Source organism: Macaca fascicularis, chromosome 16, assembly GCF_037993035.2.
Source record: "Macaca fascicularis isolate 582-1 chromosome 16, T2T-MFA8v1.1".
Lineage (NCBI taxonomy): Eukaryota > Metazoa > Chordata > Mammalia > Primates > Cercopithecidae > Macaca > Macaca fascicularis.
The window spans coordinates 60157361-60180903 of NC_088390.1; the positions used below are offsets into that span (position 1 = coordinate 60157361).

A 23543-nucleotide genomic window follows, 5' to 3' on the forward strand; every position below is an offset into this window, starting at 1 on the left:
GAAGCTTCAAGGCCAGGAAATCCTCTTTTGTGACTGTAATCCTATTTTTGTACTTTCTGGTAAGGTCTGGGAGGGATCTTTCTAGTTAACTTTCTCAAGCCATCAGTGCATCTGATTTTTAGAACAACTCTGTGAGAAATGGTCAGTCCCACCTTACAGATGAGGAAACAGGTTTAGAGTTAAGACCCAGCAAGAATACCCACTGTCTGCCTCACCTGGGACCAGAGGAGGGTGAGCAACTGCCCCAGTTTACATGGAACTTAGGAATTTCCAGGATGCCAGACTGTCAGTATTAAAGCCAGGACCATCCTGGGAAACCCGGGATGGTTGATCTCCCTAGACCAGAGCCAAATTCCCAGTCAGCTCATACTTCTCACTCCCACTGCGTGCTAGGCCCTTAATGTACATTGCTGCACAAGACCTTTGCAATAACACTGAAGACAACAGCATCCCCATCAGACAATGAAGAAACGGGCTCCTGAGTAGGGGGACTAAGAAACTTGCCCAAGACAAAAAGACAAACGTTCTAATTAAAAAATTGGCAAGGGGGAAGAAATAGACAAATGGATTGAATAGACATTCCTCCAAAGAAGATAAAAAATAGCCCAGAAAGACATGAAAAGATGCTCAATAAGGCCAGGCGCGGTGATTCACGCCTGTAATCCCAGCACTTTAGGAGGCCGAGGTGGGCGGATCACGAGGTCAGCAGATGGAGACCATCCTGGCTAACACGGTGAAACCCCGTCTCTACTAAAAATACAAAAAAATTAGCCAGGCGTAATGGTGGCGGGCGCCTGTAGTACCAGCTACTCGGGAGGCTGAAGCAGGAGAATGGCGTGAACCCCGGAGGCGGAGCTTGCAGTGAGCCGAGATTGCGCCACTGCACTCCAGCCTGGGCAACAGAGCGAGATTCCGTCTCAAAAAAAAAAAAAAAAAAAAAAGGCCGGGCGTGGTGGCTCACGCCTGTAATCCCAGCACTTTGGGAGGCTGACACGGGCGGATCACGAGGTCAGGAGATCAAGACCATCCTGGCTAACATGGTGAAACCCCATCTCTACTAAAAAATACAAAAATAAAAAATTAGCTGGGCATGGTGGCCGGTGCCTGTAGTCCCAGCTACTCCGGAGGCTGAAGCAGGAGAATGGCGTGAACTCGGGAGGAGGAGCTTGCAGTGAGCCAAGATCGCGCCACTGCACTCCAGCCTGGGTGACAGAGCAAGACTCTATCTCAAAAAAAAAAAAAAAAAAAAAAAAAAAAAAAAAAAAAATGCTCAATATCAGTAATCATTAGGGATATACAAATCAAAACCACAATGAAGTACCACTTCACACCCACTAGGACAGCAGGACAGCTCTCTCTCTCTCTCTCTCTATACTCTCTCTCTATATATACACTATATACTCTCTCTATATATATATACACTATATATATACTCTATATATATACACACACTATATATATATATACACATATATATATATATATTTTTTTTTTTGAGACGGAGTTTCACTCTTGTTGCCCAGGCTGGAATGCAGTGGCGCAATCTCAGCTCACTGCAACCTCTGCCTCCCGGGTTCAAGCGATTTTCCTGCCTCAGCCTCCTGAGTAGCTGGGAATACAGTCGCACACCACTATGCCCAGCTAAATTTTGTATTTTTTTTAGTAGAGATGGGGTTTCACCATGTTGGCCAGGGTGGTCTCAAACTCCTGATCTCAGATGATCCGCCCACCTTGGCCTCCCAAAGTGCTGGGATTACAGGCGTCAGCCACTGTGACCAGCTCTATAATTTTTTTAAAAAGGGAAAATAGCAAGGGTTGGCGAGGATGTAGAGAAATCAGAACCCTCATACATTGTTGGTGGGAATGTAAAATAGTTCTGTTGCTGTGGAAAACAGTCTGGCAGTTCCTCAAAAAGTTAAACAGAGAGTTACCATATGACCGAGCAATTCCACTCCTAGGTATAGATCCCAAAGAATTGAAAACAGATAATAGCCGGGCACAGTGGCTCACACCTGTAATCCCAGCACTTTGGGAGGCCCAAGTGGGCAGATCACGAGGTCGGGAGATCGAGACAAGCCTAGCTAACATGGTGAAACCCCGTCTTTACTAAAAATACAAAAAATTAGCCAGGCATGGTGGCACACGCCTGTAGTCCCAGCTACTCGGGAGACTGAGGCAGGAGAATGGCTTGAACCCAGGAGGCAGAGGTTGCAGTGAGCTGAGATTGCACCACTGTACTCCAGCCTAGGCAACAGAGTGAGACTCCACCTCAAAAAAGAAAAAAAAAAAAAATGAAAAAAGGAAACAGATACTCATGCTGGGCACAGTGGTGCATGCCTGTAATCCCAGCACTGTGGGAGGCCAAGGCAGGTGGCTCACTTGAGGCCAGGAGTTCAAGACCAGCCTGGTCAACATGGCAAAATCCCATCCCTACTAAAAATACAAAAATTAGCTGGGTGTGGTGGCACACACCTGTAATCCCAGCTACTCCAGAGGCTGAGGCACAAGAATTGCTTAAACCCGGAAGGCAGAGATTGTAGTGAGCCAAGATCATGCCATTGCACTCCAGCCTGGGCAACAGAGCGAGACTCTGTTTAAAAAAAACAAAAACAAAAAGAGGCTGGGCACAGTGGCTCACACCTGTAATCCCAGCACTTTGGGAGGCCGAGGTGGACGAATCACGAGGTCAGGAGATCGAGACCTTCCTGGCTGACATGGTGAAACACCGTCTCTACTAAAAATACAAAAAATTAGCTAGGTGTGGTGGAGAGCACCTGTAGTCCCAGCTACTTGGGAGGCTGAGGCAGGAGAATCGCTTGAACCCAGCAGGTGGAGGTTGCAGTGAGCCAAGATCTCGCCACTACACTCCAGCCTGGGCAACAGAGCAAGAGTCTGGAAAAAAAAAAAAAAAAGGAAAGATTGAAAGAAAGAAAAAGGAAGGAAGGAAGGAAGGAAGGAAGGAAGGAAGGAAGGAAGGAAGGAAGGAAGGAAGGAAGGAAGAAGGGAAGAAAGAAAGAAAGAAAGAAAGAAAGAAAGAAAGAAAGAAAGAAAGAAAGAAAGAAAGAAAGAAAGAAAGAAAGAAAGAGAAAGAAAGAAAGAAAGGAAGGAAGGAAGGAAGGAGAAAGAAAAAAAGAAAGAAAGAAAGAAAGAAAAAGAAAGAAAGAAAGAAAGAGAAAGAAAGAAAGAAAGAAATTCAAATACATTTACACATGTTCACAGCAGCACTATTCACAATAGCCAAAAGGTGGAAACAGCCTAAATGTCCATCAATAAACAAATGGATAAACAAATTATGGTACATTCATACGATTGAATATTATTCAGCCATAAAATGGATAAACCTTGAAAATTTTATGCTAAGTGAAAGAAACCAGACATAAAACATCACATATTATATGATTCCATTTATATGAAATAACCAGAATGGGTAACTTCATAGAAATAAAACACAGATTGGTGGTTGCCAGGGGTTGGGGTGGAGGAGGGAACAGGGAACAACTGCTTAATGGGTAAAGGGTTTCCTTTTGGGTAATGAAAATGTTTTGGGACCAGGCACAGTGGCTCATGCCTGTAATCCCAGCACTTAGGGAGGCCTAGGTGGGAGGATCACTTGTGTCCAGGAGTTCAAGACCACCCTGGACAACATAGTGAGATCTTGTCTCTACAAAAAATTTTAAAATTAGCCTGTTGTCGTGGTGTGTGCCTATAGTCCCAGTTACTTGGGAGGCTGAGGTGGGAGGATCCCTTGAGCCCAGGAGGTTGAGGCTGCAGTGAGCCATGATCCCACCACTGCATTCCAACCTGGGCAACAGAGCAAGACCCTGTCTCAAGAACAAAAACAAAACAGAAAACGTTTTGGAACTGGATGGGGGATTGGTTGCATAACATTGCTGATGTATTAAATGCCACTGAATTGCTCACTTTAAAATGGTTTATTTTATTTATTTTATTTTATTTTAATTTGAGACAGAGTCTCACTCTGTCACCCAGGCTGGAGTGCAGTAGCGTGATCCCAGCTCACTGCAACCTCTGCCTCTGGGTTCAACCAATTCTCCTGCCTCAGCCTCCCAGGCAGCTGGGATTACAAGCATGCCACCATGCCCGGCTAATTTTGTATTATTTTAGTAGAGACAGGGTTTCACCACATTGGCCAGGTTGGTCTCAAATTCCTGACCTCAAATGATCCACCCAACTTGGCCTCCCAAAGTGCTAGGATTACAGGTATGAGCAACTGCGCCCAGCCTAAAATGGTTAATTTTATATTATGTGAATTTCACCTCAACTAAAAAGAAAAAAAGAAAGTAGCCAACCAAGCAACACACCACCCTGCCCAGGGAGAAAGGAAAATGGTCTGCAAGAGGAACCGGACCGGGAGAAAACCACCTGGGGCTGAGTAACTGGGTACAACGTTGTGACCCGAAGCGGAGGGGAGACCACCAGGACAGGGGCCATCATGGCCTCACATTCTGCGTTTAAATCAACTCTGTGAGATTGGTATTTACCACCCATTTGGGAAATGTGAAGCTAGCAAAGGCTTGGAGGGGCTCTAAATGTCAGGTTCGTTAACTGAGGGGTTAAGTGTCCAGCCCAAGGCTATGCAGCTGGTCTGCGTCAGGACCAAGATCGAGGGCCAGGACTGCTGGGCTCCTGCACAGCACTGGAGATGACATCCGCACTCCACCTCCTGCCTCCCTGGACTCACTTTCTTCTCACAAAATCTCTTCTCTCTTTTTCTTTTCTTTTTTTTTTTTTCTTTTTTTTACTTTAGGCGACAGAATCTCGCTCTGTCGCCCAGGCTGGAGTGCAGTGGCACGATCTTGGCTCACTGCAACCTCCACCTCCAGGTTCAAGCAATTCTCCTGCTTCAGCTTCCGAGTAACTAAGATTACAGGCGCGCACCACCACACCCAGCTGATTTTTGTATTTTTAATAAGGCGGGGTTTCACCATGTTGGCCAGGCTGGTCTCAAACTCCTGACCTCAAGTGACATGCCCTCCTCAGCCTCCCAAAGTGCTGGGATTACAGGCCTGAGCCACCGCGCCCAGCCAGTCTTTATCTTCTCTCTCTTCAAAACTTGGCTCCTAACTTTCCCCTCCCTCCACCCACCCCCCAACTCTGCTCCCAGAATCTTTCCGGATTGGCCTCCTTACCTCATTCCCTTGAGCACCCTGGGGGGCTGGGTTCTTAGAGGAGCACTGCTTGCCCCCTGTGGTTTGTGCGAGGAGTCTGGCTGGCTGTCCCGTCTCCTAAGGCCCTGCGCTCTGAAAACCTTCTTTCGGGAGCTGTCTCCTTTGGAAGGTTGTAGAAGCCAGGCAGGTCTTGCACTCTCCCTGCCTGACTGTCTTGGATGACGGGTCCCTGCCCTGGCACGGGGTCCCTGCCCTGGCACGGGGTCCCTGCCCTGGCACGGGCTCCCTCGCATCCCCGGGGCCTGCTGTGGTGATGTACAAGCCAGGCGGTTTTGCTTGAGCCAGAGAAGAGAGGAATTCAGGGGCGCTGGGCCATGGGGGAGATTGGGCGGTAAGGGGTGAGAGGGAGGGGCACCTCCTCAAATCTAAATGTTCTTATGCTTGATTTCCCCCAAACTCTGGCTCTAAATCTGAACCATGGAACCAAGTAAACCTTAGAGTACAATTTTGAAATCATCAGAGGAAGAGAACCTTTGCCAAGGCCTCCCCTTTCCAGCCTCTTTGAGAATAAATTGTGGCACATCCCAGGGTCTCTGACTCAGCACATCCCAGGGTCTCTGACTCAGCACATCCCAGGGTCTCTGACTCAGCACATCCCAGGGTCTCTGACTCAGCACATCCCAGGGTCTCTGACTCAGCACATCCCAGGGTCTCTGACTCAGCACATCCCAGGGTCTCTGACTCAGCACATCCCAGGGTCTCTGACTCAGCACTATGGCTTCCCCAGTTACCCTGCTCCCACCTCCGAAACGCCCAGTGTCCCCAGGGCCTCAGAATTGGTGTTGGTGGAAAATCTCTGGAAACCTTGAGTCCGGACAAGAGTCGTGTTTCCACTGCGATGTGGTGGTAGAGTGGGTGTGGGAATGCATTTTAAGGAGGAGATGGTTCTGACCAGGGTCCTCAGAGCTGCCAGCTCACCCTGGGACCGGGAGTGCAGGCTAGACGCCTCGAGGCCTCCAGAGCAAGAGGTTCTGAATTGGAGGGGCACTGTGGTGAGATGGCCTGGCAGGGGGGTCTGGCAGAGGCACTGGGCAGACAGGGCTGAACAGAGGCGGCTGGGCAGAGGGGCTGGATGGAGGAGCTGAGTCAAGGGGGCTGAGCCAGAGGGGAGGCCCGCAGCCAGGAGGGTTACTGAGGAACGATGGAGGAAGGTGACGGGGCACTGGGGTTGGTGTAAGGGGAGGCAAAAGGCATGGCAGCCCACCTGCCAGCCCTCAGTCCCTTGATATGGCCCCAAAGCAGAGGATCCCAGAGCCTGGTTGCTGTTGGCCAAACCCGGCTGTGATACTGGATGAACAGAGGAAGTGCTTTCCTGTTGAAACCCAAGAAAACTCTGTGAGACAGACCAAATCAAACTTGCTGAAACAGCCCCTCCCCGCCACTCTCCTCTTATCTTGCCCACCCTGTGCCGCCAGCCCATCATCTAGATGAGACTTCCTTAGGCCACAGTGACGCGGAGCTGTCAGAGGTGCGGGAGAAACAGGTGTCTCTGGACGCCTGTGCCGGACTCCCAGTCAGGGTCACCCATTCTCCAGTTTGGGGGTGGGCAGAGAGTGGGAAGGCACGTTTGAGGTCTGGCTGCTGGGTGTATCATCAGCATCCTCAGGTGAACAGCTCCCAGAACAAGGCCTAACAGGACCAGGGCGGGGTAGAGTTTGGGTCTGGAACCACCTGAGTCTCAGGCGTGTGCAGACACCCCGGTGTGTGTAAGCACTGGCATTCTCTCATGTGTGTGGGAATCCAACAGTTAGCAGAGTTGGGGTCTTTACAGGCTCCTGTGTCCAATGACTCACACCAGGGACAATCACACCAGACACAACTCTTCCCTTCTACAACCCTGTTTTTGGAGACTAGGATAGGGAAAACCCTACTTCCTTTGTTCATTCATAGGAGTGCTTGTCATGGACCAGGCACTGACGACAGGCTCATCAAACAGTCCCGGCTCTTCTGTGCTTACATTCCAAGGGGAAGCTAGGCCACAGACACTGATACATGGATCATTCTTTTCTACTTTTTTGAGGCTGGGTCTTGCTCTGTTGCCCAGGCTGGAGTGCTGTGGCGCGACCGTGGCTCACTGCAGCCTCCAACACCTGGGCTCACGTGATCCTACAGCCTCAGCATCCCAAGTAGCTAAGACTACAGGCGTGCACCACCATACCTAGCGAACTCTTTTAAAATGGATTTTTTTGTGGAGATAGGGGTCTCACTGTGTTGCCCAGGCTGGTCTTAAACTCCTGGCCTCGAGCGAGCCTCCTGCCTCAGCTTCCCGAAGTGCTGGGGTTACAGGCATGAGCCACTGTGCCTGGCTGATACACAGATAATTTGATGCAGGAGGTGATAAGTAATATGGAGAAAAATAAAGTCTATCCCCTGTGCCCCAGTCACAGTCCTGCTGCTGCTGGAAAACAACCACATCGGCCGGGCGTGGTGGCTCACGTCTGTAATCCTAGCACTTTGGGAGGCCGAGGCGGGCAGATTGCCTGAGCTCAGGAGTTCAAGACCAGCCTGGGCAACACGGTGAAAGCCCGTCTCTACTAAAATACAAAAAAATTAGCCAGGCTTGGCAGCATGGGCCTGTAGTCCAAGCTATTCAGGAGGCTGAGGCAGGAGAATTGCTAGAACCTGGGAGGCGGAGGTTGCAGTGAGCTGAGATCATGCCATCACATTCCAGCCTAGGCCACAGAGCAAGACTCTGTCTCTAAGAGGAAGAAAGAAAGAAAGAAAGAAAGAAAGAAAGAAAGAAAGAAAGAAAGAAAGAAAGAAAGAAAGAAAGAAAGAAAGAAAGAGAGAGAGAGAGAGAGAGAGAGAGAGAGAGAGAGAGAGAGAGAGAGAGAGAGAAAGAGAGAGAGAGAGAGAGAGAGAGAGAGACTCACGCCTGTAATCCCAGTAATTTGGGAGGCTGAGGAGGGTGGATCACTTGAGGTCAGGAGTTTGAGATCACCCTGGCCAACATGGTGAAATCCCATCTCTACTAAAAATACAAAAATTAGCCAGGCGTGATGGCGCGCCTGTAATCCCAGCTACTTGGGAGGCTGAGGCAGGAGAAAGACTTGAACCTCGGAGGTGGAGGCTTCAGTAAGCCGAGGTCACACCACTGCACTTGAGCCTGGGCAACTGAGCAACACTCCGTCTCAAAAAAAAAAAAAAGTTCCCACACCTACATGACCATCAAAATCACATTTTTAAATCTCTGCAACTTTGCCAGGAACACATAGGGAACTTAAAACAATAACAACAACAACAACAAATTCCCAAAATCCATTGCTCCAGTGTTTCTGAACCATCTGGGTGGAGCCTGAGAATTTGCAGTGTTGTTTTTTAAGCTCTGGTGTTATTGAATCCATACTGGCTCTTAATGAACCCCACTGTCCTTTCTGAACGCCCACAGACAATTGCTTCCAGAAATCTGAGTCTCCATGGCTCTTTTCTGAAAGGTCCTCTTTGTGCAGACCGGGACATAACCCTTCTGACCTGTGTGTCTGGTCCTGAGCAGGTTATCAGTTATTCAACCAATGGCCCAATAAAGCTGTGGGGTTAGGGATGAGCTGCCAGGTGTCTTCTTAATCAGGGGCCTCTCCTACTCTGGCCTTCCACTCCACCATCTCACCACGGTAGTCCTGCTCCCTGGTCTGCAGGATCAAGGAGACAGGGCAGATTGGGAAGGGAGTGATGCCATGTCCCCTGAAGTTCTGCCTCAAACTAGAAGCCCAAACTAGGGTGAGGTGAGGAGGCACCTACCACAGGTACAACATCTAAGATGGCACCAAAACTCAGGAATCAAGATAGAGAATACTTCAATGCAATATTTTAAAAAATCAAAATGAATACAAAAAATTAATATTTTGATGAACACAATATCAAAAGTTTATTATGTTTTTTATAGAGGCAAGGTCTCACTATGTTGCCCAGGCTGGTCTCCAACTCCTAGCCCCAAGGGATCCTCCCACCTCGAGCCTCCCAAAGTGCTGGGATTACAGGCATGAGCCACCATGCCTAGCCCAAAATTTTAAAGAAATACAGGTTTAGTCATGGTTCCAAACCATTTCAGAGCCTGAAATACAAGGAAAAAACAGTAACAGGAACAATGCAGAGAGCAGAGGGGAAAAAAAAATCTCACAATTGTTCTAATATCCTCAGAGAGAAAAGATATTATATCCACAAAACAAGAACAGGATGCTTTTTTGTTAAAGAAAAATAAATCTGAAAATAAAAAAGAGCACTTAGAAATTAACAATATAGTGGCTCCAGTGGCGCAATCGGTTAGCGCGCAGTACTTATAAGAAATTAACAATATGATAGTAGAGAAAAAAATCAGTGACATTATGAAAATAAGATTGAGAAAATCCTCCAGAAAGAAGAAGAACAACAAGCAAACTAACAAATAAACAACAAAAAATGCAAAAGAGATGCACAACAGAAGAGAGAAGAAAAAATTTAAGGATCAATTCCAGAAACGGACATCTAACCATGAGGAATTGTAGAAAGGAGAAATCTGAAAGAAATAAAGCAAAAACACTTTCCAGAACTGACAAATGGTAAGTCTCTTGATTGAAACAGTCCCCCAACATCCAGCATGGCAAACAAAAACAGCCAGAGAAGGGCATGTCACTGCAATTTCAGAATGCTGGGGTTCCAGGGAGCACCCCGAGAGCTTCCAGAAGTCAGGGGAAAACAGACATACACAAAGGTCAAAAATAAGAATCACACCAAGCCTCTGAACAGTGACATCAGAAGCCAGAAGACAACGGAGAGATGCCTCCAAACTTCTGAAAGAAAATTATTCTCAAGGCCCGGCGTGGTGGCTTACACTTGTAATCCCAGCACTTTGGGAGGCCGAGGCTAGCAGATCACTTGAGGTCAGGAGTCCGAGACCAGTCTGGCCAACATGGTGAAACCCCATCTCTACTAAAAATACAAAAAATTAGCCGGGCATGGTGGCACACATCTGTAATCCCAGTTACTCAGGAGGCTGAGGTAGGAGAATCGCTTGAACCCAGGAGGAGGAGGAGGTTGCAATGAGCCAAGATCTCGCCACTGCACTCCAGCCTCGGCCACAGAGCGAGACTCTGTCTCAAAAAAAAGAAAAAGTAAATTATTTTCAATCCAGAATTCTATATTCAGCCAAACCACCAATCAAATGAAAGGACAGAATAAAGGCATTTTCAGACATGTACGTTCTCAAGGGAATTTTTCCCTCTGTGCAACCTTTCCCAGGAAGCTAAACAAACAAAAGGATGAAGCAGGAAAGAGAAGACACAGGGTCAAGGGAACAGGGGATCCAACACAGGAGGGAGACAAAGGGGTTCCCAGGATGAAGGGAAAGGGAGGCCCCAGGATGGCACCCGTGGTACCAGCAGGCGAGTGGCCAGACGGGATTGGAGTGCAGGACAGGAGAGAAGTTTCTCGGGGGCATAAAGGAACTGACAGGCTTGACCACCCTGAAATTATCTTTTTTTCTTTCTTCTGTTTTTTTTTTCAGAGATAGAGTCTTCTTTTGCCCAGGCTGGTGAGGTCACAGCTCAACACAGCCTTGACCGCCCAGCCTCAAGCAATCCTCCAGCCTCAGCCTCCCAAGTAGCTGGGACTACAGGGGCAAGCCACCACACCCAGATAATTTTTGTTTTAATTTTTTAGAGATGTGGGTCTCACTATGTTGCTTAGGCTATTCTGGAACTCCTGAGCTCAAGCGATCCACCCATCTTAGCCTCCCAAAGTGCTGGGATTTTAGGTGTGGGCCACCATGCCCAGCCTACAATGAAAATTACATTTGAGGCCAGGGGATGTGTAGGAAAATGTAGCTATGGTAGGCACAGAAAACTAAGTAAGCAAGGGCAGGAGAGGGGCCAGGATCCAGGAAGAGCCAAAATCATACAAGAAAAGAAATAATGATATAACCCTGCCTGGATTAGAAGTGAACACTATGTACATGATTGTAACAATCCACAACCGAGTACACGGATTGAACAGGAAGATTGGGCGGCAGGCTGAAAGGTTGCTCAGCGGGAGTATACAAAAGCCAAACCTCCCTGAGACGCAGCAGGCCATGAATAGGTACGCCTAAAACCGGTGCACAGACAGGTAGCAGTACAGTATAAGCAAAACCCTTGGAAATACGGAAGTAAACTCCAGAAGAAACAGCCCAGGCAGGCAGAGCCTTCTGAGAAAGGGGAGGGGGCAGACCCCAGAGGAGAGGAGGGGCAGGACTGCTGTTTTGTTTTATGATTTTAGCACTATTTAACCTTTTTTTTTCTATCTGCACATACTTATTTAAGAAAATAGTTATTCAAATATAAAATAAAGAAATCTATATTAAGAAGCAGGTCCTCTTGTTGTTTCTTGAGTCCTAAGAATCCACCCTCATCACTCCCAGCCGCAGGCACCTACACACACCGCCGCAGGCACCTACACACACAGCCGCAGGCACCTACACACATAGCCGCAGGCACCTACACACACTGCCGCAGGCACCTACACACACAGCCGCAGGCACACTCACACACAGCCACAGGCACCTACACACACCACCACAGGCACCTACACACACTGCCGCAGGCACATTCACACACAGCCGCAGGCACATTCACACACAGCCGCAGGCACCTACACACACCGCCGCAGGCACCTACACACACCGCCGCAGGCACCTACACACACAGCCACAGGCACCTACACACACCGCCGCAGGCACCTACACACACCGCCGCAGGCACCTACACACACCGCCGCAGGCACCTACACACACAGCCGCAGGCACCTACACACACCGCCGCAGGCACATTCACACACAGCCGCAGGCACCTACACACACTGCCGCAGGCACATTCACACACAGCCGCAGGCACATTCACACACCGCCATAGGCACCTACACACACCGCCACAGGCACCTACACACACCGCCACAGGCACGTACACACACCGCCGCAGGCACGTACACACACCGCCGCAGGCACCTACACACACAGCCGCAGGCACCTACACACACCGCCGCAGGCACATTCACACACAGCCGCAGGCACCGACACACACCACCGCAGGCACACTCACACACCACCACAGGCACACTCGCACTCGCACTCACACATGCTCATCACAAACACCCACAAACAGCCCACAGTGACAGACAGGTACACACACATAATACACCAAATCATGCGACACAGGTGCGAACCCAGCGTCCATGACACACACACCCATTCCCAGAAACGCACGATTATATTAACAGATTCACCCATAGACACACCGAGGCTTCCAAGAGCCTCCCAGAAACCTGAAGGGAGAGCACTTCCTCCAGGCCTCGCCTCCCTGCGCCAGCACCCCAGAACTGCCCCAGGCCGAGGAGGCTGTCTCCAGGAGCTGCACCCTAATTGCTTTCTCTACTCAGCCCCCTGCTGAGTGCCCAGCCCTTAGGCTAAGCAGCCATTAATCCTCTTGCGCCCCGGTCTGTAGATGGGGCAGAAATGGGGTGGGGAAGGGCCCCATCTGGCAGCTGAGATGTGACTCATAATGCCACCGTCAGCTTTTTCTTCCCTAAGTCATGGGAGAGTCCGGTGTCAAGAACGCTGTGGCCAGGCTGTGCATCCTGGTACAATCCATTTGATGTCTCTGGGGCCAGGAGGGAGTAGGCAGCCTATGAAACGCTGAGATGCTGTGACTTTATGATCCATTCCGGGCTCTGCTTCCATCCCCTCCCCTGGGATTCTTCTCTCCACCCTGACCTCCAGGGTCAACCACAAATGATATGTGATTTGCATGTAGGACAAGCGCACCTGGGGCAGCTGGTGAGACCTCCCCCACCCCCACTTCGCTCCCCCTCCATGTTCCTCCAGCACTCACCACCACCCTGGTCCTGTTATCTGGCAGCGTGTCCATGGCCAGGGTGCCCCCACCCAGGTCCTGGCTCAGCTGGGTCCTGTCCGGCTCTGACACCTGCCCAGGGCTCTCTCGGGCTCTCCGGTTCCAGCCCCGTACGATCCCCTTGGCAGCCCATCCAGAGCCTGGGCCCTCATCGTGACCTGGGAGAAGGGGACAGAAACCTGAGTGCCAGCAGTCCAGAATGAAGATCCAGGAGGGGAATCCAGCCCAGTTATTCTGCAAGGGCCCCAAGACCATGCCATTGTAGACTTTGCAGACACTTGACTACCAGGACAGGAGACACCCAATGTGTACTGAGAGTCGCGTGCCCAGCTCCAGGCCAAGCACTTCGCACATATCCTGTTAATCCTCACGCCAGCTCTCTGCAGTAAATAGGATACTCTCCATTTTGCAGACAGGAATCAGAGGCTCAGAGGTTAAAAGTCACACAGTGGGTTAGGCATGGAGATAAGTTTCAAATCCAAGCTGATCTGCCTCCAAAGGTTGATCATTCTCAACCTCAGCTACACACTGGAGTCATCAGGGCTGCTTCAAAAGTTCCTGATGTCTGGGTCCCACCCCAGATATCTCTCATAACTGGTCTTTGGTGTAGCCAGGGCCATTTGATTTCTTAAAAGATCTTCAGGGAAGATTTTGAGAAGCCTTGGACTTAACTCTGCAGGCAAGGGTGAGAACCATTGCCATGGAACCTTCCAAACCAGTTTCTTATTTCTCTGCCAGAAATGGCACATAATCCCATTTCCCAGTGGGGTCAGCAGACTAGAAGCCAGAGAGTAGTTCTTTTCGTTCAGGGCTTCTCAACCTCGGTACTATTGACATTTGGACTGGATAATTCCTTTTTCCACTTTTTTTTATTGTGGCAAAATACACATAACAAAATTTGCCATCTAACCATTTCCAAGTGTACAATTCAGTGGCATTAAATACATTCCTAATGTTGTATGACCATCACCACCATCCATCTGCGTAACTCTTTTCACCTTGTAAAACTAAAATTCTGCACCTGTTAAATAATAACTCCCTATTCATCCCTGTTTTTTATTTTATTTTATTTATTTTATTTTATTTTATTTAAGAGATGGGGCCTTGCTCTGTCACCCAGGCTGGAGTCTAGTGGTTCGATCACTGCAGCCTCCAACTGTTGGGCTCATGCGATCCTCCCACCTCAGCCTCCCAAGTAGCTGGGACTATAGGCATGCACCACCATGCCCAGCTAATCTTTTTACTTTTTATAGAGACAGGGTCTCACTATGTTGTTCAGGATGGTTGGTCTTGAATTCCTGGTCTCAAGCAATTTTCTCTCCTTGGCTCCCAAGGTGCTGGGATTACAGATATGAGCCACAACGCCCAGCCTGTATCTATGATTTTGACTACTCTAAGTATCTCATATAAATGGAATCATACTATATTTGTCTTTTTGTGATTGGCTTATTTCACTTAGCATAATAAATTCAAGGTTAATTCATGTCGTAGCATATGGCAGAATTGACTTCCTTTTGAAGGCTGAATAATATTCCATTGTGTGGATATACCACATTTTGCTTACCCACGCAACTATCAGTGGATGTCTGTTTTGCTTCCACATTATAGCTATTGTGAACAATGCTGCTACAAACATGGGTGTACAAATATCTCTTTGAGACCTGGCCTTCAATTCTTTTGGGTTTATACCTAGAAGTGGAATTGCTGGATCATATGGTAATTCTATTTCTAATTTTTTGAAGAATCACCATACTGTTTTCCATGTAAAGTGGGTGGCTGGACCATTTTACATTCCCACCAACCGTGCACATGGGTTCCAATCTCTCAACATTCTTGCCAATACTTGTTATTTTCTGGTTTTTTTATAGTAGCCATCCTAACAGGTATGAGGTTGTGTCTCGTTGTTTTTATAAACTGGCATTTCCCTAATGATTAGCAACGCTGAGCATCTTTTCATATGCTTGTGGGCCATTTGTATATCTTATTTGGAGAAATGTCTATTTAAGTCTTTTGCCTGTTTTTAAATTGGATTGTTGGTTGGACTGGATAATTCATTGTTATGCGGGAGCTGTCCAGTGCTCTGTAAGATGTTTAGCAGCAGCCTTGGCCTCTGCTCACTAAATGCCAATAGCACCACGGCCCTCCCCATCCCAGGCTGTGACAATGAAAAATGTCTCCAAACATTGCCAAATATCCCCTGGGGAACAAAATTACCCCTCCCTTGCCCCATTGAGAACACTGTTTTACTCCTATCACTACCTAGACACTGTCTAGGATGGCAAATAGGTTTCATATTCACATGCCATCTGCAATCCATTCGTGACGGCCAGAGGCAGTCTAATTGAGACTGCAAAGGCTCCTCTTGTGTTTAGCAGGAAAGACTGTCAAGATCAATTAGCAATGTCTGCCATGGGCACAGGATTGGAAAGTGACTACACACGGGCCATTTTGCAGCCATTCCTAGGTTCCATGATCTCCTCTCCAGTTCCCTCTAGGTTGTTAAATTGATGATTTTTTTGAGACAGGGTCTCACTCTAGTACGCAGACTGGAGTGCAGTGGCACAATCACAGCTCACTGTAGCCTCGACCTCTTAGACTCAAGCAATCCTCCCACCTCTCCTCTGGTCCAGAATCCTCTGGTTTCTCTTGGGTGGGGCCCACAGTTGCTTCTGGAGACAGAGCTGTTTGTGCTGGGCTGGTCTGCCCAGCTCCCCAGGTCTTCCTGCAAGCAGCCCTGGGGCCCGGGCTGAGTAGCTGGGACTAGAGTTGCGTGCCACTACAGCCGGCTAATTATTATTATTTTATTTTGTATTTTTTGTAGAGGCTGGGTTTCACCATGTTGCCCGCACTGGCTTTGAACTCCTGGGCTCAAGTGGTCCTCCCACCTTGGCCTCCCAAAGTGGTGGGATTATAAGCATGAGCCACTGCACCAGGTCTGTTAAATTAGTTCTAACAAAAGGCCTGGCGCAGTGGCTCACGTCTATAATCCTAGCACTTTGAGAGGCTGAGGTGAGTGGATCACCTGAGGTCAGGAGTTCGAGACCAGCCTGGCCAACATGGCGAAACCCCATCTCTACTAAAAATACAAAAATTAGCCGGGTGTGGTGGTGGGCACCTATAATCCCAGCTACTCGGGAGGCTGAGGCAGGAGAACTGCTTGAACCCGGGAGGCGGAGGTTGCAGTGAGCCAAGATTGCGCCATTGCACTCCAGCCTGGGCAAAAAAGCAAAACTTCATCTCAAAATAACTAAATAACACAAAACCATCCTTTTCCATTTCAAAAAGATTTATGTCCCCAAAGCTGTGCCTTCTATTGCCATCCTAATGGTCATACCTACTATGGATGTATATATGACAACAGACCACCAGACAGGTAGATCTGACATTCCCACCTGTGACCCTCATCCATTTCAGGCCCACCCTGTGTCAGATACCTGTCTCAACCTCTGCCTTCCTTCACCTCACTCCCCAGAGCTCCTAGATGTGGTTCTCCCTCTCCTAGAGCACCTATGTGTGCGACTATGTGCCTATCTCCCTGGCAGATTTGAGTTCCCCCAGGATTCTCTCAACCTTCTTCAAATTTGGCATGGCCAGCAAACAGCAGGTGCTCCATCACTGCAGAATTGAGGACACAATGCATAGGGTAGCTCCTGGGAGCCAGCAAGGACAGAGGTTGAGACCAGGCTTGGCCAGGCCCAGGCCTGGGGCTGAGGCCAGAACTCTGCTGTGGGGCTCTGCTTTGTCATTAGACATTGTATCCAATTAAGTCATTCTTGGCTGCTGGCGCCTACTGGACCCTTGCCGGCCCCCTCTCGCTTCTCTGCCCCTAATAGCAACCAGATGCTCCTGGAGAACATGGGGAGGAGGGCAGTCCCCAGACCCCTTCCCCAAGATGCCCTCTGGCTGCCCACAGATTGACCTGAGTCCAGGGCTGGGAAGGCAGCCTGCCCGCTGCCCAGGCCCAAGCCAGGGCTGTCTGGTCTCTCTTGGGTGGGGCCCACAGTTGCTTCTGGAGACAGAGCTGTTTGTGCTGGGCTGGTCTGCCCAGCTCCCCAGGTCTTCCTGCAAGCAGCCGTGGGGCCTGGGCAGGAGCCAGAACAGGATAGAGCAGGTAGTGAACAAGTGCAGGGGACTCAGCGGCCCACAGAGGAGTGTTGGGGATCTTCAGGATTCACAAACCTGGAGCCGAGACAGGAGGCCAGATGGTGGAGGCCTGCAGCACGGGGAAGGACAGGGAGGGGGCCTAGCTGAGGGTGGCCAGGGAAGAGACACTGGGTTGACCTCACCACCCAGTCTTGCCACTCATAAACTGTGGGACCTTGGCCCCATCAGTCTTCCTTTCTAAGCCTCAGCTCCCTAGTGACTAAAATGGGTTTCACAATCATGCCCACAGTACAGGCTGCCATGAGCATCAAGTGAGAAACATAAATGAGGTTTTATAGAGGGCTCAGGCCAGGGTAAGAGGCAGAGTCCATGAAAGAGGGCAGGGCGAGGGATGGAGAGGGAGCTTGAGCAGGACCCTGGCCTACCCTGGCCTAGCCCTGAATCTTACTCTTCCAACCCATACCACATCTGTTTCCTGGCCACCCTTCCTCCACTGTTGCCTGGGACAGGATGTCATCCCCACAACTCATGACAGAAGCCAACACAGCTGGTTGCTCACGTGTATGTGCAGGGGCCCACGTGCCTGTGCACGTGCCCACGAAGACTCGCCTGAAAGCCTCGGCCTTCCTGTGTGTGCTCACACACAGGGTGGATACCCACCCAACCCTCAGCCACTCCTCACCCCACCTGCCTTCCACTGAAGAGAGCTTCATTTTCCCTGGACTCGTTCCACACCTACACGTGTGAGAGCACCCGCCTGCATGTGTTGCCAAGGAGCTTCCAGAACACAAGCTGTTCATTCATTTCTTCCCCTACTCATGGCCCCAAGCAGTGTGCAGTCCGGTGGGATGCCATAATAATCACAGTAGTAATGAAAATGATAGCTGACTTTCAGAGAACGCTGCTCTGTGCTAGCAGTATTCCAGGGGCTTTAAACACATTAATCCCCTTAATCCCCACAATAATCCCATGAAATAGTTACTAGTTTAAAATCCATTTTACAAATGGAGAAACTGAGGCACAAAGATGTTACCGAACCTCCCAAGGTCACAGAACCAGTCCATGGCAGGATCTGAACTCAGGCAGGCTGGCTCCAGAGGCTGCTCAGAACCACAGAAAGTGCAGTAAAAAGTGACCGACAATCCCCACTGTTTCCCAGGGTGCAGGGGCAGCCCCGGGGTGGGGCTGGCATGTGGGCTGGGCTCTTGGCAGGCCCTGCTCCGGCTGCCATTGGGCCTGAACCCGAGAGCTTCCCTGGGAGACTGTGTGCCCCAGCATATAGGGTACAGCCCAGCAGTAGCGTCCCAGTCCCCTCAGCTGGCACTGGTCCCATTTCAGGGCAAGGGGGAAAGGGGCTGACTTCAGGAGGCCAGGTTGTGCAGTCCCAGAGCCTGGGCCAAGCCATCCTTATCTCACCCAGCACCCAAGCTTGGCATCCCAGCCCTGGGCCACCGCATAGTTCAGGTCACCACAGCCTCTATCCTGGGTCAGCCTACACCCTTAATGCCCCAGTGGGTTAGTCTCCCCCACTGAAGCCAGGACAAGCCACCTCGAGGGTGAACTTGATTCCATCTCTCTCCGACTTCCAGCTCACCTGTCCCTGGCTAATCCTGTCCCTTGGGCTGAGAAAAAGGGGAGAAGAGATAAGAGGGGAGGGGAGGGAAGGAGGAAGGTGAGCATGTTTAAATGCGCTGAGTACCTGAGATACACAGAACTGAAAACACCCTTCCTTGGAACTTCGCTGTAATATCAGAGCAGTAAAACAACACAGGTTTGGAATCAAACTATAGGTGGAACCCTGAATCTGCCACCTACCGACTATGGCATTGGACAAATTACATACAGTAAGACTCAGTTGCCTCATCTGTGAGATGGGGCTCATAAAACATAAACTTGGTAGGTTTGACTCTTAATATACAAAATAATATACACAGAGCACCCAGCAAAGTCCCCCCGCCTTCCCTGGCTTTCACAGGAGGACTGAAACCGTCCTCACAGGGTTAACAAGAATTACATGCCGGGTTCTGGGCAGACGTATAGGAGTAATTAAGCATTAATCAGGCCACACTGTGGCCCATTCCTTTTTTTTTTTTTTTTTTTTTGAAACGGAGTTTCGCTCTTTTTGCCCAGGCTGGAGTGCAACGGCGCGATCTCAGCTCACCGCAACCTCCGCCTCCCGGGTTCAAGTGATTCTCCTGCCTCAGCCTCTCGAGTAGCTGGGATTACAGGCATGCACCACCATGCCTGGCTAATTTTTGTATTCTTTTAAGTAGAGACGGGGTTTCTCCATGTTGGTCAGGCTGGTCTTGAACTCCCGACCTCAGGTGATCCACCCACCTCGGCCTCCCAAAGTGCTGGGATTACAGGCGTGAGCCACCGCACCCGGCTTTTTTTTTTTTTTTTTTTTTTTTTTTTTTTTTGAGAGGGAATCTCACTCTGTCACCCAGGCTGGATGGAGTACAGTGGTGTGATCTCAGCTCTCTGCAACCTCCACCTCCCGGGTTCAAGCAATTCTCCTGCCTCAGCTTCCCAAGTAGCTGGGACTACAGGAGTGTGCCACCACACCTGACTAATTTTTATATTTTTAGTAGAGATGGGGGTTTCACCATGTTGGCCAGGCTAGTCTTAAGCTCCTGACCTCAAATGATGCTCCTGCCTCGGCCTCCCAAAGTGCTGGGATTATAGGCGTAAGCCACCACGCCTGGCCAGCTTTTATTTAAGAATTGTTTAAGGCCAGGTGCAGTGGCTCATGCCTATAATCCTAACACTTTGGAAGGCTGAGGTGGGAGGATCACTTGAGTCCAGGAGTTCGAGACCAGACTGGACAACATAGCAAGACCCCATCTCTACTAAAAATTTTTTTAAAGGCTGGATGTGGTGGCTCATGCCTGTAGTCCCAGCACTTTGGAAGGCCAAGACAGGAGGATTACCTGAGCCCAGGAGTTTGAGATCAGCCTGGGCAACATGGCAAGACCTTGTCTCTTTTATAATAATTTTTTTTTTTTTTTTTTTTTTTTTTTTTGAGACGGAGTCTCGCTCTGTCGCCCAGGCTGGAGTGCAGTGGCCAGATCTCAGCTCATTGCAAGCTCCGCCTCCCGGGTTCACGCCATTCTCCTGCCTCAGCCTCCCGAGTAGCTGGGACTACAGGCGTCCGCCACATCGCCTGTCTAGTTTTTTGTATTTTTTAGTAGAGACGGGGTTTCACCGTGTTAGCCAGGATGATCTCGATCTCCTGACCTCGTGATCCACCCGTCTCGGCCTCCCAAAGTGCTGGGATTACAGGCTTGAGCCACCGCGCCCGGCAATTTTTTTTTTTTTTTAAATTTAAAAAAATTAACCAGGTGGGGTGGTGCATGCCTGCAGTCCCAGCTACTCACGAAGCAGAGGCAGGAGGATCACTTGAGCCCAGGAGGTTGAGGCAGCAGTGAGCTATGATCACACCACTGCACTCCAGCCTGAACAACAGAGCGAGACCCTGTCTCAAAAAAGAAAACAAACGAACAAGGATTAAGATCCTGAATTCCGGCCGGGCGCGGTGGCTCAAGCCTGTAATCCCAGCACTTTGGGAGGCCAAGACGGGCGGATCACGAGGTCAGGAGATCGAGACCATCCTGGCTAACACAGTGAAACCCCGTCTCTACTAAAAAATACAAAAAAACTAGCCGGGCGAGGTGGCGGGCGCCTGTAGTCCCAGCTACTCGGGAGGCTGAGGCAGGAGAATGGCGTAGACCCGGGAGGCGGAGCTTGCAGTGAGCTGAGATCCGGCCACTGCACTCTAGCCTGGGCGACAGAGCGAGACTCCGTCTCCAAAAAAAAAAAAAAAAATAAGGCCGGGCGCGGTGGCTCAAGCCTGTAATCCCAGCACTTTGGGAGGCCGAGACGGGCGGATCACGAGGTCAGGAGATCGAGACCATCCTGGCTAACACGGTGAAACCCCGTCTCTACTAAGAAATACAAAAAAATAGCCGGGCGAGGTGGCGGGCGCCTGTAGTCCCAGCTACTCGGGAGGCTGAGGCCAGAGAATGGCGTGAACCCGGGAGGCGGAGCTTGCAGTGAGCTGAGATCCGGCCACTGCACTCCAGCCTGGGCTACAGAGCGAGACTCCGTCTCAAAAAATAAATAAATAAATAAATAAATAAATAAATAAAGATCCTGAATTCCAGCAGAAGGGCCAATTTGAAGACCCTCAGAGAGGAACCGATTCAACATGAGAATGCAGTTTATTTATTTCTGCATGCACTCTTCAACCAATTAACAATTCCCACACCTTGGCCACCCCACCCCAAACCCCACAAAACCCCTAGCCCCAAACGCTTCCCCATGATGATGAAACTCTTTCGCTACTGCACCCGTGGTGTTGGTGTGTCAACTTGCTGGACCTTGGGCAACACACCAGTTAGGGTCACAGGACCAGCTTTCGGAGGGGCCAGGGAAGTCTCCAAACCCTAAAATGAAATCCTACCTCCAAGTTACAAAGCGCCTAACCATACCCTCTCCATTTCCTCTGGCAGAAAGGGGCCCACTGAGGACCCTCACCTGGGGAGAGGAAGGGAGTAAAAGGAAGTTCAGGGAGGTACCACCAGGTAGCAGAAGGGAAGAGAGAGGGAGGGGAGGTGAGGGGAGGGGCGGGGAGGGGAAGGGAGGGCCAGCAAGAAGAGTTCAGCTCTCTATGTGTGTCCCTTGAGGGGAGAGTCTGGGGTCTGTGCCACTTCTGATATACTCACTCACTCACTCACTCATTCATTCAATACACTTTTATTGAGTCCCAGGCACTGTGCTGAGTGCTGGGAGGACACAAGCCCTGTTCCCAGGAAGAGTCTAGTTTTCTTCATGGATACATACAAAATGAATCATTTGGAAAGGGCTATGAAGAAAATCAGACACAGGAAAGGATTGGAGTTGTTACTACTCTACACAGAGCCATGAGGTGGGCCTCTCTGAGGAGGGTCCCCTTGAGCTGGTTAAGACCTGAATGAGAAGAAGCCTGTCGATCGGAGGGGACAGCAGCTGGAGTGGGTTAAGGAGTGGATCTGGGGAGAGCTAAAGAAGATGGTGGGATGAGGGAGGGGCTGCCGGACCCCAGTAAGTTCACATTTTAGTCTCAGGTTGTTGGAGCCCTAGAGACAATCTAGTCCAACCTCCTTCCCTCCTTTTTTTAAAAAAGGATGGGACCTTGCTATGCTGCCCTCACTATGTGGCATGATCATAGCTCACTGCAGCCTCCAGTTTCTGGGCTCAAACGAGCCTCCTGCCTCAGCCTTCTGAGTACCTAGGACTACAGGTGCACACCGCCATGCCCAGCTAATTTTTAATTTTAATTTTAATTTTTTTTTTTTAATGGAGTCTCGTTCTGTTGCCCAGGCTGGAGTGCAGTGGTGCGATCTCGGCTCACTGCAACCTCTGCCTCACTGGTTCAAGCTATTCTCCTGCCTCAGCTTCCTGAGTAGCTGAGATTATAGGTATGCATCACCACGCCTGGCTAATTTTTGTGTTTTTAGTAGAGACGCGGTTTCACCATGTTAGCCAGGCTGATCTCAAACTCCTGACCTCAGGTGATCCGCCCGCCTCGGCCTCCCAAAGTGCTGGGATTACAGGCTTGAGCCACCCTGCCTGGCCTAAATAATTTATAGAGATGGGGTCTTACTATTTTGTCCAGGCTGGTCTCAAACTCCTGGTCTAAAGCTATCCTCCCACCTCAGCCTTCCAAAGTGTTAGGATGACAAGCATGAGCCACCATGCCTGGTGCAAGCCCCCATTTCATAGATGGGGAAACCTTCCTCAGAGAAAGCAGGAAGCTGTCAGGGTGACCAGTGGTTGGTACTGAGCCTGGCCTCCTGCAGGACTCCCAGGCCAGGATGCCAACTCTCGCTGCCTCTTCTTTGTCTGTCATACGCATCTCTGGTTCCATCTGACCAGACTGTCGGTTCCCCTGGCCCCTGCTGTGCACCCCAAGGCCATCCTCCTGTCTGTCAGCCTAGTCTCCCCTGCTGTCTGACTGTATCTTTGGTCCAGTCATCTCTCTGCTGCTGCTGTTCTGATGATAGATGAGGTTTCAAGGCTCTGGCAAACAAGCCTGTCCATGAGGAGCGAGGGGAGATCTCAGCTACTTCCCAAGGCCCCCCACCAGCCCAGCGAACCCAGAGCCTTGGGGCTGGATGCCAGCATCTCTTCAGGTCCTGCTCCTGGCTGCCCTTCCACTGGTCACAAAGACTCCACCATCAATCAGGTCAGGCTGCCCCTCCTCAGCAACTCTCCCCCAGAATGTCCTTCTCCTACATCTGGCCTCCCCAGACGCCTGCTTCCTCCTCATACATCCTCCTGCCTGTGAAATCCAGCCTGACCTGTGAAAAGGGCACTGGACAGCAGCAACAGCTGCTGCCTCTGCCTTCTTACA

General features: G+C 50.0%; 1 protein-coding gene across 7 annotated transcripts in view; it reads right to left on the minus strand.

Annotated features, from left to right (window-relative positions):
• The window catches only part of PLXDC1 (plexin domain containing 1), an 87928-nt gene that overhangs the window by 61000 nt on the left and 3385 nt on the right, over positions 1-23543 (minus strand). For 6 of the 7 annotated variants that reach the window (XM_074019470.1, XM_015437892.4, XM_045376023.2 and 3 more), the window contains exon 2: positions 13025-13203. The exons of the other annotated variant lie outside the window; for it this stretch is intronic. In XM_074019470.1, coding sequence (XP_073875571.1) covers positions 13025-13060 — 36 coding nt within the window. In that variant the 5' untranslated portion in view covers positions 13061-13203. The remainder of the gene's footprint in view (positions 1-13024; positions 13204-23543) is intronic. 7 annotated transcript variants of the gene reach the window in all.